We start from the raw sequence: 15,560 nt of genomic DNA on the forward strand, positions 1-15,560 counted from the left end.
TCTCCCAAATCAGGTGCCCATGAGAGGCCAGGTTGGAGGAGGTAGTGAGTGTTCGGGATCCAAGGGTGGAAAAGCCAGTGGGCATCTTTAAAAAGGAAGGTACCAGAGCAGTCATATATAAGAAAAGGGAGTGCAGAGCCCTGTGCGTGGGGTGGGGAAGGGGTCATTTCATCTCCACTGAAGGAGGACGAAAAAGGCCTATGGATAGAGCAGGAGCAAGGGGCCCCAGCAAGGGTGCTGGTGACAGACAGCAAGGGCGCTTGGAAGTCCCCCACAGGGCGGGTGGTCGAGCCCCAGGGCAGCCCTAGCTGTCTGCTCCAACCTTCCTCGTACAGACTTTCTGCCCTTTCTCCTCTCCCTTGTTTGTCCCTTATGGCCATCACCTGCTTATACCAGCTGGCCTAGGCAGTTCACATCAGCTACATCTGCCTTGGCAGAAAGGCAGAAGGATCTCAAAGTTTTCGGATCCCATGGTAGAGACATGGATGCTGGGGCACACAGTTCATCCTCTCACATTCTGGACTTACTGTGAGAGAGAGGGCAGGGTTATTCCTGAGTTGGTCCACATCCCCATGCTGTGATGTGAGCTCCAGGTGGGAATCTGGGAACTGGGGAGTCAGAACCTGGGCCTTAACCCAGTGGCACCTCCTGTGGCCCTCCCCAGACACACGCTGCACAAGTGGACCTGGGTTGGGCATGGTCACAGGTTAGCCTGAAAGGCCCCCCAACTGCTACGTACAGAGCATCCTTTTGGACTAGCACCCATCCTGCACTGGGGTCCTTAGACTCCAGAAGCAAGAATTGTCCACCACTGTGCATTGCCGTGGCCTGGCTTGGGACCTGATGGTGGGGCCCAGGAAGGAGAATAAGAGTCTCAGTGGTCTGGAGCCCAGGCCTCCCTTTGAAAAGTCAGCTCTGCTGCCAGGAGATACCCACAGCCTTGTCCCACCATCCTTTGGGGTTTGGAGGGCAAGGGCTTGACTTGCTTGAGTCCCCAGCAACCATCTGGACTGAGGGACCCTTTTCTTTACTGTTTGATTCTTGGGTATTATGTTCACACCAAAAATTGCCCTTTCTTTTCTCCACTGTGGTATCATATACAGAGCAGATGGTTTTGAGTCACTGTTCATTGAAAGGCTATGTATTGGGCCGGACTCTGTGCCAGAGCCTGGGGCACAGCAGTGAACTGAGCCTGGACTTCCCCTCAGGTGGCTCACCTTCCTGGGGGGAGTCAGGCAGATGCACAGACTAAAATGGCAACAAATATGGTAGGGGCGCTGAAGGAACCAAAGGGCTTATTTACACCAAAGAATGAGGGGAGGCTGTTTCAAATGGGTGATCAGGGAAAACAGCAGACACACACAGGCAGGAGCGAGGCAGGCAATGAGGTCATGGGGAGGGTCGTCCATGCCCAGTGGAGGTGTGTGCGAGAGCCCTGCAGAAGGGAGGAGCTCTCAAGCTCAGGGGGCTGGAAGCAGGTGAGCAAGGAGTCGCGGGAGGTGAGCTTGGAGAGGTCAACAGGGCCATGCATGGGGGCCTCGGGGCACAGAAACAAGTGTGGGTTGCACTCTCCCTGTGTGAACAGCACTCCAGGGACTATGGAGACCCAGGGAGAGCAACCAGGGGCCAATGACACCTGAGGACAACAAATCTGTTCTCTCGTGGACATCTGGAGTCTGCCGAGTGGCCCTGGAAAAGTCCTTCCTCCCTCCTGATGATACCAAGGTGTCTCCCCTCAGGGGCTGTGGCAGAGACCTACCTGCACGATGCCCAGGGTGGGGCGGGGGACTTGGCCAGACTCAGGCTTGCAGCTGGCCATCTGCTCTTCCCCCCACTCTTTTCCTCCCCCTGCTGGGCCACCTTCTCCCCTCCGTTCCTGTCCTTGAACATGACCTAGGATGTCAAGGACCAAGGGCAGGTCCACAGTCTGCTGGCCATGGGAGCCCTACAATCCCTATCCTCTCTCTGGGCCTTGGCTGTGATTGGGCCACTGCTCTGGGCAGCCCTGACTGGCTCGGCCCTCTGGTGGGCGTGTCGCTGGCTGGCTGCCCCCCAAATCTATTCGGAGCCTCTTCCTCCACTGGTCCCCATGGTCCCTCGGAAGTCTGAAGAAGCTCACAGACTTCCAGATTCCTGCCCCTCAGACAAAATGAGGGTTAATGCCCTCCACTGTTTCCCATAGTTTAAAGGAAGGTACTGACCACCTGGACAGGCAAGAAATGGAAGACAGCCCCTGTCCGCCCCCCCACACCAGCCTCGTGCCGCCTACCCAGTGAATGTGTTTTTGAATAAGTGATTGTACATGAGTGAATGAATGATGGCTATAGTGGGATCTGTTTGGAAACATGATGGGGACTTCATTCTTTCCCAAGTGGACCAAACCCTGGCTGGGAAGTCTGCTGGGGAAGTCCACGCTGATGTCTTCATCTGGTCCCCAGCCAAGGCCACCCCCTAGACCCCTCTGTTCTCTGACTTTCCCGCAGAAAGATACATACCTGTAAGGATCCCAGAGAGGAGGTGTGGGGAACAGGGCTGCTCAGAGGCCCAGAGAGATCTGGATATTTCCATTCTTATATTAAAAAATAAAGAAATGCCCAAACTGGGTTTCAGAAACTGTGGTATATTTTAAATGTTTACATTTAACAAATGAACACTTTTAACACACGTACACAAATATAATCGTGCCATTCACAGGGTAATTACAGTGTTTATAAAAGAAAAACCTTAGTTCGAGGCAGGCTCCAGGCAGTGCGGTCCAGAAAGGGGACCCAACTTTGGAATTGGATGATGAACGGCTCCTCTCAAATGTGTCTGTCTCATTTGGAGGCAGCAGAAAGTGAAACCTTAGGACCCTCTGGGGGTGTGCGGTCCCGGTCCCGCTGCCTGTTCTGCCTGGCGTCTTATGATGAGTTCTGTTGTGGGAAGGTCCCCCTGCTTCAGAGCAGCGGCCCCAGCCCCACCGTCCCCACGCCCACCCTGGCTTGAGGTGCCGCGGCGCCACCTCCGGCCGGGCCCACCCCCTGCTGCCAGGGCCAGGAGCGTGGGCTCAGGGCAGGAGCGTGGCCTCGCCTCCTGACCCTGCCGGGGTCAGAGGACAGAGGGCGGGGGACCCCGGCAGCCAGGACAGGTCAGAGGCCGGCCTGCACGGGCCCACGGGTCCCGTGCGCGCCATCCGGCGGTCGGGCAACTCACCGCGCATCACGCCGGGAAGCAGGTTGGGAGACTTGTCCGTCATGGGTTTCTTCAGGAGGAATTGTGTTGAACAATAAGGAAGTGGTGAGATCAAGTGGAAAAGCGTCAGTCCGACCCTTACTAGCTGGGTCTCCTTGACAAGTTACCTGATTCCCTCTGGGCTGCAGTTGCCTACTCTGTGAATGGTCACACTGCGGTCCTCGGGCTCTTGAGAAGACTGAGCGCACACATGGGTTTGGTGAATGATACCCACTGTCCGGATAGACCCCATTTCCACTCATCAGTTGGGAGACATCTGTGTTGTTTCCACTTTTTGACTTTTATGACTAATGCTGTGAACGTTTTTGTATGGATGTGGGTTTCCATTCTCTCAGGTACACACGCAGGAGTGGGACTGCTGGGCCACAGGGTCACTCTGGTTAACTTTGTGAGGAACGGCCAGGCTGTTTTCCACAGCGGCCGCGCCCCTGTGTATGTTCCCAGCAGCATCTGAGGGGTCCAGCCGCTCCGCGTCCTCACTAGTACCTAGTCTCTGCCTTTCTGATTAAAGCCATCCTAATGGGTGCCACGTGGTGTCTCTCCACGGTTCTGATTTGCATTTTCCTAATGACTAATGATGTTCAAGTATCTTTTCATGTTCTTCTTAGCAGTTTACGTCTTTCTCGGAGAAATATCTACGCAGCTCCTTTACCCGTTCATAAATTAGGTTGTCTTTTCACTACTGAGTTGTAAAGGGTCTAGACACAAGTCCCTTATCAGATGTATGATTTGCCCAGATTTTCTCCCGTTCTGTGGGTTGTCTTTCCACTTTCCTAATAGTGTCCCTTGAAGCACAACATTTTTTACTTTTGATGAGGTCCAGTATATCTATTTTCTTTTTTTTGGTTTTGTTGCTGTGCTTTCACAGTTATTTTTCTTTTTGATTTAATTTTTTGACTATATAAACATGGACCTGATGCTCAAGTTACAAGGGATGCTCAGACCAGCCTCGCCCCCATCCCACCCACCTGCTGTAGGGAACCATTAAAATTAATTTCCAGTTTATCAACTGTGTGTTTATTTTTGCAAAATTTTAAAAGAATGTAATGTTATTTTCTCTTCCATCCCATACAAAAGGTGGCATGCCACAGACACTCGCGCTTTTCTTTCCCTCACTAAGGAAATCCGGGAAATGGCGCCCTTCTGTTCACTGAGCTTCCTTGCTGTGTTTTAGGGCCACGGCGGCCCCTCATGTGGCTGTGCAGCAAATGGCTTAGCGTGCTGATCCCCCACTGAGGGTCACTTGGGCTGTGTCCAATCTTTGCCTGTAACAACCCATGCAGCAGTGAATCACGCCCTTTTGTATTTGTGGAGGTATATCCTTAGGACAGACTCCTAAAAGTCAGCCTGCTGGGTCAAAATCCGAGACAAGGAGTTCTGTCGGAGAGTGCCGGTTGCCTCTGTAGGGCTTTCATGCTGTTTATCCTACCAGCTTCCACCAGGAGGGCTGCTTTCCCACAGGTTCAAAAAATACCATGAATGACTGTATTGTCGAGCTTTGGGATCTGTGCCCACCTGATAGGTGAGAAAATGTTCTGTGCAGCTTTTAAACTTTTTATTAAGATTTATTTATTTGAGAGAGAGAGAGAGAGAGCAATGGGAGGAGCAAAGGGAGATGGAGAGAATGTCAAGCAAACTCCCTACCAAGCATGGAACCCAACTCGGGGCTCGATCCCATGGCCCTGAGATCACGACCTGAGCCGAAATCAAGAGTCGGGTGTTCAAACTGACTGAGCCACCCAGGCATCCCTGTTCTGTGCAGCTTTAAAAAAATCAACTTTATTAAGGTGTAATTTGTGTATAGTAAGATGCACCCATTTAAAGTGCATAGGTTGGTGAGTTCTGACAATCTGCTGTCACCATAGATTAGTTTTGCCACGTCTACATTTTACATAAATGGATCCATAGGGTATGTAGTCTTCTGTGTCGGGCTTGTTTGACTCAGCACAATGGCTCTGAGACGCATACGTGTTGCTGCACGTATTTGTGGTCCGTTCCTCTGATGGTGAGTAGTCCCCATTGTGTGGCAATACCATTCTTTGTTTCTCTTTGCCTGCCAATGGCCATTGGGATTGATTCCAGTTTGTGCCTATTATGAATAGAGCTGTTATGAATATACTTGCACAAGTCTTTTTGTGGACACGTGCTTTCATGCCTTTGGGGTAAAGAGGAGTAGAATGGCTGCTTCATATTGTATGTTTAACTTTAGATGTCACCAGACCTTACTCCCAAGTGGCGATGCCAGTTTCTGTCCCTGCACAGCACTACGTGTGTTCCTGTTGCTCCACACTCTCACAAGACCTTTGGTGCTACTAACCTTTTTTATTTTGGCAGTTCTAGAAGGTACAGCTTGGTGTCTCTTTGTGGTTTGCATTTCCCTGAGGACTAAGGATGCTGAGCACCTTTTCAGGTTCTTACCATTTTATTTCCTTTTTTGTGAAGTGTCTATTCACATCTTTTGCCCATTTAAAAAAAAAAGTTACCTGTCTCTTTATTATTGAACTATAGTAATTCTTTGTATATTCTGGCTACAAGTCCTTTTTATATACACTGTGAATATTCTAGTCTCTGGTCTGCCTTTTCATTTTCATAGTGGTATCTTTTAGAGACCAGGAGTTTTGATTTTTGTGAAGAGTCAGTATTTTTTCTGCTGAGTATTTGTGTCCTGAAAAATTTTAGCATTTCTCTTATTCTGAGCAGCTGAGCCCCTTTTCTTATGTTTAAAGGCTGTTTGCCTATCTTTTTCTATGAACTCACTGTCCATGTCTTTGGTCTGTGAATCCTTTTATTGGTCTTTCTCTTCTTGATTTGTAAGAACTAACTGTATATTAGGACGATTAGCCCTTTATGGGCTGAAGTGGTGTTTTCTCCCACTTTGTTGTCTTTCCAACTTTGCGTGTAGTTTTTTCTGTGCAAAATTGCACACATGTGTTTTCACATAATCCACTGTATCTGTTTTATTGCTTATAGATTTAAGGCTATAGGCTCCTCACTCCCAGGTTATAAAGGAATTCACTGATGTTTGTTTTGTATGGTTTCACTGTCATACGTTTAGATCGGTTCCATTTGGAGTGGATTCCGATGTACAGTGAAGCATGGAATCAATTTTATCATTTTGCAAATGGCCGTCCAGCTGTCCCTGTATCATCTATTAAAAAGTCCATCTTTTTCTAATGATTTGAGATCACCTTCCCCAGACCTTTATCATTAAGATACTAAATCTCCATATGTACTTGGACAGAACTCTTCTGTTGTTTCTGGACTCATTTCGTGCCCAGGGCCCATCTGTCTGTTCCCATGGTGATGCAACCCTCTTCTAAGTTGTCAGCTTTATGACCTGCTTGAACATAGAGCAAGGGAACCTCCTCATTATTATTCTTCACCAAGGTTTTCCTAGATATTCTTGCTTGTTTATTTTTTCCCCATAAACCTTAGAACCAGCTTGTCTAGCTCCAGAAAAGATACTTGTTAATTTTTTTCAAATGGAGATTGTGGTAAATTTCTATATGAACTTGGGCGGACCTGTCGCCCTGTGCGCTTTCCCCCTTTGTTCCAGTGTACTTTTCACAAGGCCCTGGCAAGGACCGTGCGGGGCTGAGCTGACAGGTTTTTTTCACTTGGATGTTATCCATTTCATGTAGGTTTATTCCCTAGGAATTTCTCTTTTTCATCGCTCTTACAATGGGTTCTTCTCTGTTTTCAAACTAGCTGCTGTTTGCATATATGAAGGTGGAATTGGTTGTCAGTCATTTTATACCTTGCTGCCTTATTGAATATTGTCTTTATTCATCTCAACATTTATTTTCTTGGGTTTTCTAGGTGCGCAAAAAGAGACCATTTCTCTCTTCCTTAGGGTATGAATATTTTTAAAGCTGTGTTATATATTGCCAAATCTCTTCTTTTGAAAAATATGGTACCAATTTATGTTCCTGCTGGAAGTATTTTGCCACTCCCTTGCCAGCACTGGGTATCAACATTTTTTAAATCTTTGCCAGTTTAATACAACCTTCATTCATTATGAAGAGGACATTCATGGGCCCTCTTGTCCGCCAGGCACTATGAGGGAGGCTGAGGACACAACCCCCCTCCACACCCCCTAAGCCTTATTCCAGGGTGAGATGAGACGAAAGTTTGTTTTTTTTCTCCTCCAGCTTTACTGACAAAAAATGTATAAATTTAGGTTTTACAAAGTAGTGACTTAATATACATTATGAAATGGTGGCCACCGTGAAATTAATTACCATATCCATCCCCTCACATGGTTAGTGTGTGTGTGTGTGTGTGTGTGTGTGTGTGTGTGTGTGTGTGAGATAACACTTAAGATCTATTCTCTGGGCAGATTTCGAGTATATAGTATTTTTAACTATAACACCATGGTGTACATTGGATCTCCAGAACATACTCCTCTTACAGCGGAAGGTTTGTACCCTTTGGCCAGCATCTCCTCGTTTCCCCTCAGTTCCTGGCAACCACCCATCTGCTCTCTGGTTCTCTGAGTTCAGCATTTTTAGATTCCACCTATAAGTGAGATCATGTGGGAGTTGTGGAGGCTCAAGCTTCTGGAAGCTTTACAAATAAGACTGCTGCCTTCCTGGGCCCAGCCGATGGGAAAAGGACTGACTGTCCTAGTGGAGAAACCCAATTCAGGCCCAGAGAACTTTCTGGAAAATCCCTGAGCAGTTATATAAAATCCATTATCCACTCCCCCCCCTTTCTGTAGAGTCCTGTCATAGTAAGCCTTTCGGGTTCCTTGCTTGATCCCCTGCACAACCTGGGCAGTGCCAGGAGCACGAGGCAGAGCCATTACCCCTCCCGCCCTGCGACCCCCACCCCGTGTGCAAAGGCAAGGCCGGGGGCTGAGGACCCTACCTCATCACTGGGCTGCAATAAAATGGACAGAGCCTCTAGAGCTCCTGCTTTTCCATAAGGTCCTGCTCTGGGCCTGGCCCGCCCAGTGTCCTTTGAAAAACCCTATCCGTTCACAGAAGGCATTGCTTGTTGACACAGACTGCCCGGGCCCTGGCTGGCATCTCTCCCACCCCCAGCAGGTTATAGCCCACCCCCGGCCCTGGCGCCACCTCCATGCAGCCTGCCCCAGGCAGCCCTTGTTGTTCATGTAACCTTTTCCCACACACCTGTGCTCCCAGCTCTGCACCTGACTGGCTGTGTGATCCCGGGCAAGCCATCTTCCCTCTCTGAATTTGTCTCCCTCTGCACCTCCCGGGCTGTGGTGGGGTAGGGGAGGGGGTATTCGCATGGGCTCTGCACAGCTGCAGCCGTAGCACGAGGAAGGGCCCCACCAGTGCGCGGGTGTTGGACGACCAAGGGAGAGAATGGATGAGCCCCACCAGTCCACCCTCCGGTAGCTGACTTTGCACTCGGGTGGTCTGAACCGGAAGATTATCACATCCAGGGGCTCCTAAGTGCCGCCTCGGCTTGGGATGCAGCCACCCTCTCCTACCCCCCACCAAACCCCATGTGAGGGTCCAGGCCCTGGAATCTATTTCAAGCCATGCTCTGGAGCCCCTGGGCCCCGAGAAAGGCAGGGCCTGCCTGGCCTCACTCAGGTCGCCAGACCCCAGCCCAGGCTCCTACCCACCCCTTCCCTGCTCCTGCAGGCAGCTGATCTTTGCTGGTGCCATCCCACCCTCGTATCTTGGGACAGTAGGGTGTATGAAAAAAGGGGGGTGGGTGTGAGAGGCACACTCACCACCAGCCCCTGGCCCAGGCAGCTGGGACCTCAGGATAAAGGAAATTTCCTTCTCTATTTATTTTCCACATCCTTGACTTTGAAAGCCAAGCTGGTGTTGATATTTACCTTGGCCGGGCCTCCCCATCTCCCCGGGCCAGCCTCGTGTAAACATGATGTTCCTTCTCTCAGCTCTGCTAGGGCTGAGGTGGCCTTTTGCAACCAGTTCTAGGAATTTTGAAAGTCTGAACGCGTAAGTTCAGGGACCAGCCCCCCAGGGAGCCCAGGGTGCGAGGAGCCCCAGGGGCCTCTGTGCTGGTGTCCGACTCCCTCCCAGGGATTCAGGCGGAGGGCTGCAGTGGAGGCGGCAGCTGGGCGGGGCCTCCGGCCTCCTCACTCCTCTTGATGGGTGACGCCGTGAGAGCCCCGCTGTCCCCTTACGCCGCCCCCGTGAAGGTTGGCCCCAGAAGTCTTGGGCTCCCTGAAGACACAGAGGGACAGAGGCAAGATCTGGCTGTCTCCCCTGGGGCTGGTTTCCCGAGGGACAGCCAGCTCATCCGTGCTTGTCCAGGTGTGCCATCTGTAGTCCGTTCGGCACCTGGAGCACGCTGACGTGCCGCCCCAGGGCTGGGAAGTGTGTGCACAGGCCAGAGTCCCTGCCCTGGGAGGCCCTGAGGAGGAGACGATTAGAGAGAAAGGATGACCTGGGGCAGTGGTCAGGGCGGCAGAAACAGGAGCGGGCGGGGCTGGTCGGGGCAGGGATGGCGGCTGTGCGGTGGGCGTCGGGAGGTGAGGGGTGCTCAGACTCCCCGTTCAGATCCCAGCACCCCCGCCCCCAGGCTGGCCGCTGTTCGCCCACTCAGCAGTGAGGCCCGGGCAAATGACTTCCCTTCTCTGTGATTTGCTTTCATTATACAAGAACTAGGGTGTCTCTGTCCTTAGTGACAAGGGCGTTGTGAGGCGCGCAGTGTGTCATCTGCAAGTGGGAGCCGTCATTTCTTTTGCTTGCTATCACACCACCCAGATGTGAGGCCCCACCAGTGGGCGCCACCGGGCGGCTGGACACTGAATGTCTCCCCCTTCTCCACACAGATCTGGGACATGAGCGACGATGAGACCGTCTGATATGGCCCACCCTTGCGTGGCTGGCTTCTCCCTGGCCGCCTGCTGAGGAGCCCTCGGTTACTGGAGCCGGACTGCCGCCCCCAAGATCGGTGATTCTGGGCCCTGCGCTCCTCCAACCTTTGTGGTCTCCTCCTCTGTGTACCTTGAGGACCAGGGCCCCCTCTCCACTGCCCAGGAGCTTCTGGGGTTCTCCATTTCTTATGATTCATGATCTTACCAGTTCTGAGCTAAATAATAACCTTGGCTTTGGCATTGCCATTGATCCGGGACTTGGTTCCCGCCACGAGTTCTTTTTTTTCTTGTGTTTGATAGTCAAAACTCCGGGATCCTTCCCACCTTGGCCCCCATGGGGCGGCAATGAGGACAGGGAACAGTCAGCCCAACACACGAAATGGGGAAATGAGAAAGCAGCTCCTTCCGGCAGCCACTGTGGGGGGGGGGCAAGCAAGAGAGTCCCTGGGCTGCCCTGCAAACCCCAGAGAGGGGGGCCTCCGGGCACCAGTGCAGGCTGACGTCCTTGTGAGCTCCGTCAGCCTGGCCTGCTGGAGAGGGAGCAACGTGCAGAAGGGCCCGCACTCGTCCTACTGAACCCAGAGCTCCACTACGGACAGAGTCTGCCACCCAGACAGTTCCTCCACCTCCTGGCCTGTCCTCAGCTTTGGGCAAAGCATCTGTGTCTCCCTGCTCAGGGGAGGAAAGAAGTTTCTGCTGCTGCCTTGAGCTGGTGGAAGGGCCCAGGAACAGGTCTCAGGGCCACATCCTGGTAACGGCCTGGGTGGGAGCCCCTCCTGCCCCGGAGGAGGCCTCAAACCCCCAGAGCCCACTCCTCTGCGGCCAAGTGAGGGAGGCGCCTTCCCTCCCGAGGGCCCTCAGCGGTACCCAGAAGGCCCTGACTGCAGTGTGTGGTGGTGGCACATGGTCCGGGACGCCCAGCGCTGGGCGTGGGCACTCAGGAGGGGGACGCAGCCTCTCCACACTTGTGTTCTTGGGGTGGTCTCTTCTGCCTCAGGCCCGGGACCCAAGTCAACAGCGAGGCTGAAGGCGGACTCAGAAGGGTGCGGTTTCCGCGGGTCAGGTGGTAAATGGGGCTTCTCATGGAGTCGGAGCTACAGCCGCGGGGCGCCCCCCCGCCCCAGGCCCATGGGTCACACGCACAGCCTGTGGTTTAAGAGCACTTTATTATTGTTCTTAAGGCTACTTTTAAGTACAAAAAAAAGATGGCCTGCCAAACCTTTTTTTTTTTTTTTCTTCTTCTTCCAGGAAAAACAGGCCACAGAGAATGGTATATTACAGATTTACAAACAAGGAGAGAACGGGCAGGACGCACCGCGACGGCGTGGCTCTGTGAAGAGCTCACTGTGCTCCTCCTGAGGCCAGGGAGTGTGTCCTTTCCCGGTGAAATGTTTGGTTTTCTGCCTCCCCGCGCGCCCGGGGCCCCTCGAGGGGCCCGCCTATCCCAGATAGGCCAGTGCCGGGGCCGGGCCCGGGGAGCCCGCCCTTCGCAGAGCCCGCCGCCGCCGGCCGCTTCCTGCCGCCGCGCTCAGTAGCCTGGAGCAATAACAAACTAGTGGCTATTAAGGCAGATGCAGTGTTCTCATAGAATAACTGTGTTCCTGCACTTTTACAGACAAATCTACGACAAAAAAAAAAAAAAGATCAACTTTTTTTTCCAAAAAAAAAATATGAATGATTACAATGGGAAAGGGGAAATTAAATAGCTACATATCATTAACAAATTAATTGTTCTTCAAAAAATACCTACAAATTTCTCTGTACATTCTTTACGCACAGCGTAATGATGGTCTTAAAGTTACCTATATAAAAAAAGTGTTCTCACCGATTTTTCCTACAGAAAATATAGGGGCCCGAATGCGAAAGCCTGGAAGCCCAGTTACGTGGGGGTGAAATGTGTGCAGGGGCAAGAGGAGAAGGGCTTGTCTTCCGCCTGTGGAAAGACCTACAGCCACCCTGGGACCACAAGAGCCGATCCGCTGACCTTTCTGCCCAGTGATGATTTTCACAACCAGCTAATCTGTATTTTTCTTATACTCAAAACCAGCCTCGAGGGCTCCCGGGCGTCCACAGCGCCTCGCAGGGGAGGCAGGCGCTCCCTGTGTCACCTGGCCAGGCGACTCTGTAAGCCCTCTGGTGGCCTTCTGGCGGCTGGAACGTGGCAGGCGGTGGGGGGGGGGGGGAATAGAAATGTACGTTTACCAAAAAGAGGAGCAGCTGTTGAACATCCACAGCTGTGTCCGTCATGCTTTCTTCTTCGCCTAATTTCTAGTTAGTAGCTATTACTCTAGCAAACGATAATAAACGCAGTGATAACTGTATAAAGTCAGAGGAATGTATACTGCCTTGGCCCCAGCGTATGAGGAAGCACAGAAAATACCGTATCACAGATTGTCAGTAATCTGCTGTTCAGCCAAGAGGGTGGAAAGGGAGCAGTTTCTGCATGGAGGGAAGTTGGAAGACACAAACCCCAACTCCCCTGGGAGCTAGTAATAAGCAGACAGGGGATGCAAAAACTAAATGTCAGCCGGCAGCAAAAAACTCCAGCATCCTACACCGCGGCTGACCACGACTGGCCTGCCCATCTCCAGGGCCTGCCAGCCCCACACTACTCGGGAGTCATGTGAATATCAAACACAAATCTCAAAGAGTACAACTGTACCAGCAGTAAGTATATCTAGGACTGTAACTGACAAAAATAAACTAATTCTGAAAAGAAGCTAGTAAGTATTAAGGTTCTTGTTTACTAGATCTATACAATTAATAGAAACCAGCTATTTTTCTCCATTAAAACATGCATCACGTTGAAAGCACTATAGAATCCTCCAACCTCAGCTCTAGTCTAACAAACTGCAGTGTTTAGGAAAGGGAGAATGCCCGTGATTGGTAGAGTCTGCAGTCCAGTTGCAAGCACCTGAAATCTAGAGAGAAAGACCTATAACCTGTATGAGACTTCCCCTTCCAAAGCTGTTTTGTCTAAATTTAAAAAAAAAACAAACAAAAAACACACAAATGGTCAGAAATGTCATCCTTAAACCCTTTGTTTTTCAGCAGTTTGCCCTCAGAGTACTAGCATCTCACAAAGTTGTCCGGCAGGCAACTTTAGCCCTCCTCCAATAGTGCAAATCAGACGCGACAGTTCTCTGTTCTCTTCAAGTAGACGCACACACGCACACGCACACACGCACACGCAGGCCGGACCAAACACGCAACGGAAGCTAAGCCACACACACCCCGGTCTCGAGAAGCAAATTAAAAAGCACAAAGCATTTGGGTCACCAACGTCATGGCTTGTGACTGAGAAAGCGTGCGCCGTGGAGTCCTGGCCCCCGACGGGGCAGCACACCTGCATCAGAGGTTTCTTTGGTAACTGAGGCAGGAAGGCAGGACACTACGTTAGCTCTTCCTCGTGCAGCTCCTGCTATGGAGTTTGAGGGCCCCCGGGTACGAATACCAAGCAAGTACAAAAACAGAACAAAAATCCCAACGACATGGTTTTTGCGAATAAACCACCCCTCCCCTCCCCTTTCCCCCTACCCCACCCCAATTTTTTTGTGTGTTTTTCCATTTTTTAAGCACTGACTGTTCAAAGCTCAGGCAAACCATGCAGATTGACATCTTGTTCAAGGGTGGCGCTCCCTTCACGAGACCACGGAGGGGGAGTGACTGTGGCTGACCATGTGCGCAGAAGGGCTGGCAGGCTGGCCCCTGCGCGAGGCCGACTCAGGGCTGCTGGATGCGCCGTCCTTGGCCGCCTTGATCTGAAGCCACGTGTCACCCAGGGCTTTGGCAAAGTGGTCGTCCACGGAGCCCGTGATGGACACCGAGTTGGGTGCCGGCTCGGGCTCCTTGTAGTTCTTGCCCAGGCTCCTGCGGAAGTGCTCCTCCACCACGGGGTCGCAGGTGGCAGTGGCTGTGGGGGAGCAGGACAGCGGCCGATCAGAGCTCTGGGAACAGAGGGCCCGTCCCCACCCACCCTGGCTCGGCACTTGGCCAGGTCTCCTCTCTGAACCTGTAACATGGCAGCGTGCCCGCCTGGGCGAGGGATGAGTTCAGAGAGAGAACATGGCCTTAAGATTGGTAGATCTTGTCCCAACCACAGTTTCCTCCCTGGAGGGTTCTTCCCTCTGTCCCGCTCAAGACAGACACAATGCTCGCTGCATGTGTCTCATGCTCAAAACAAACCTCTTTCAACCTCAATAAAACCTAAGCTCCAGGGGCTAGCTGTTCTGTCCAGGGCACGATGTAGAAGGAATGCAAACACCCCACGTGAATCACGGCCCCACCCGCCCCACGCGCACGGTGACTTGGTGACTTACAGCTCGGGGCCCTCCGGTAGCTGGCCGGCCCGGCCGCTGCGCAGCCACTGTGCGCAATGGGGCAGTGGGAGAGGTTGCAGTTGCGGGTGCTGGCCGAGGCGCACGTGATCACCGATGGCCGGTTCTGGGGAGAAGAGGCTGCGGTTAGCTCTGGCTCGGGCGGGCGGACGCGGGGCGGTGGCACTCACCCCAGCTGGTCACCCCAGTCCTTATACACGTGCCACAGCTGTGAGGCAGAACGAGTCTGTGTGTCCCTCCACCACCATGGAGGGCACTCTTCCCGCCTGCGGGGAGCCAGGGGCCGCCATCCATCGGGTCCCAGTCCTCTGTGCAAGGCCCTCAGCAGTACTGCCACTACTCTGCTGCGAGCCTGTCCCACAGCCCTTCCTGACAAGAGGCAAAGTGAAGGCCGGTCCATCTGCCGCCCAGAGTGACCTTGCTAACGCACAGCAAACTCCCAGCGAGTGGGCCTCCGCGGGTGTGTGAGGAGCCTCCACAGCTCCTGCGGTCAAGTCCCCAGGGCAGCCCGGTCCCTGGCCTTCTCGGCGTGTGCCCTATAGCCCAAGGGCTTCTCTGAGCCCTTCCAGTACCCTCCCAACACACTCCCAGTTTTTGCTTAAGCTAAAGACAGCTCAACTTGGTTTCTATTATGACCACACAAATCCTGATGGAGATGGAGACGCAGGAAGTACATCCAAGTATGAACTTACGTGCATCCCACCCCTGGCCCAATTTGCTCTGCCGACGCACACTCCTTCCCCACGACCACCGCACTGTCTGCCTGGTAAAAACTCTTACTTGTTCAACCATCACCACCTCCCCATTCAGCAAGTCAATCATGCCTTCCAAGTGCTCCCAGAAGACCCCAGCACCTGGCTCCCCTAGCTGTGCACACTTCAGAGCAAGGACCAAGAAGCGTTTCTGGAGCCCCAGACCTCGGCAAGTATCCAGGACAGAAAACACCTGTAAATCAAACAGCCTCCTCAGGTTCTAGCCAGAAAGACATCTCCCGACAGCACCAGAGACAAGGTAGAGGAGGATGTGCCTGGATTTCCAGGAAAACCAGAGGGGAGCTGGCTGAAGGGCCCCCTCAGAGGGCCCAAGCATAAGAACAATGCCGATGTGAGGGCAGTCAGGGTTTCTCTACCTCTGGCCTCTCCTTTAAAGAGTTCAATCAGTAGCCA

The 15,560-nt window shown here is 52.4% G+C and overlaps 2 protein-coding genes across 10 annotated transcripts in view; one reads left to right on the top strand and one right to left on the bottom strand.

Moving 5' to 3' along the window:
• The window catches only part of ATG7 (autophagy related 7), a 230,640-nt gene extending 220,333 nt beyond the window's left edge, over window positions 1-10,307 (top strand). For all 4 annotated transcript variants that reach the window (XM_025885212.2, XM_073901654.1, XM_025885213.2 and 1 more), the window contains one exon: window positions 10,013-10,307. In XM_025885212.2, coding sequence (XP_025740997.1) covers window positions 10,013-10,045 — 33 coding nt within the window. In that variant the 3' untranslated portion in view covers window positions 10,046-10,307. The remainder of the gene's footprint in view (window positions 1-10,012) is intronic.
• A 2,497-nt stretch (window positions 10,308-12,804) lies between these two features.
• Window positions 12,805-15,560, bottom strand: part of VGLL4 (vestigial like family member 4) — a 150,157-nt gene continuing 147,401 nt past the window's right edge. For all 6 annotated transcript variants that reach the window (XM_073901657.1, XM_025885361.2, XM_073901658.1 and 3 more), the window contains 2 exons: window positions 14,377-14,500; window positions 12,805-13,970 (listed from right to left, as the gene is read on the bottom strand). In XM_073901657.1, the coding sequence (XP_073757758.1) occupies window positions 13,699-13,970; window positions 14,377-14,500 (396 nt within the window). In that variant the 3' untranslated portion in view covers window positions 12,805-13,698. The remainder of the gene's footprint in view (window positions 13,971-14,376; window positions 14,501-15,560) is intronic.

Source organism: Callorhinus ursinus, unplaced genomic scaffold (assembly GCF_003265705.2).
Source record: "Callorhinus ursinus isolate GAN/ISIS: 27379988/994484 unplaced genomic scaffold, GSC_fseal_2.0 scaffold15, whole genome shotgun sequence".
In the NCBI taxonomy this organism is placed as follows: Eukaryota; Metazoa; Chordata; class Mammalia; order Carnivora; family Otariidae; genus Callorhinus; species Callorhinus ursinus.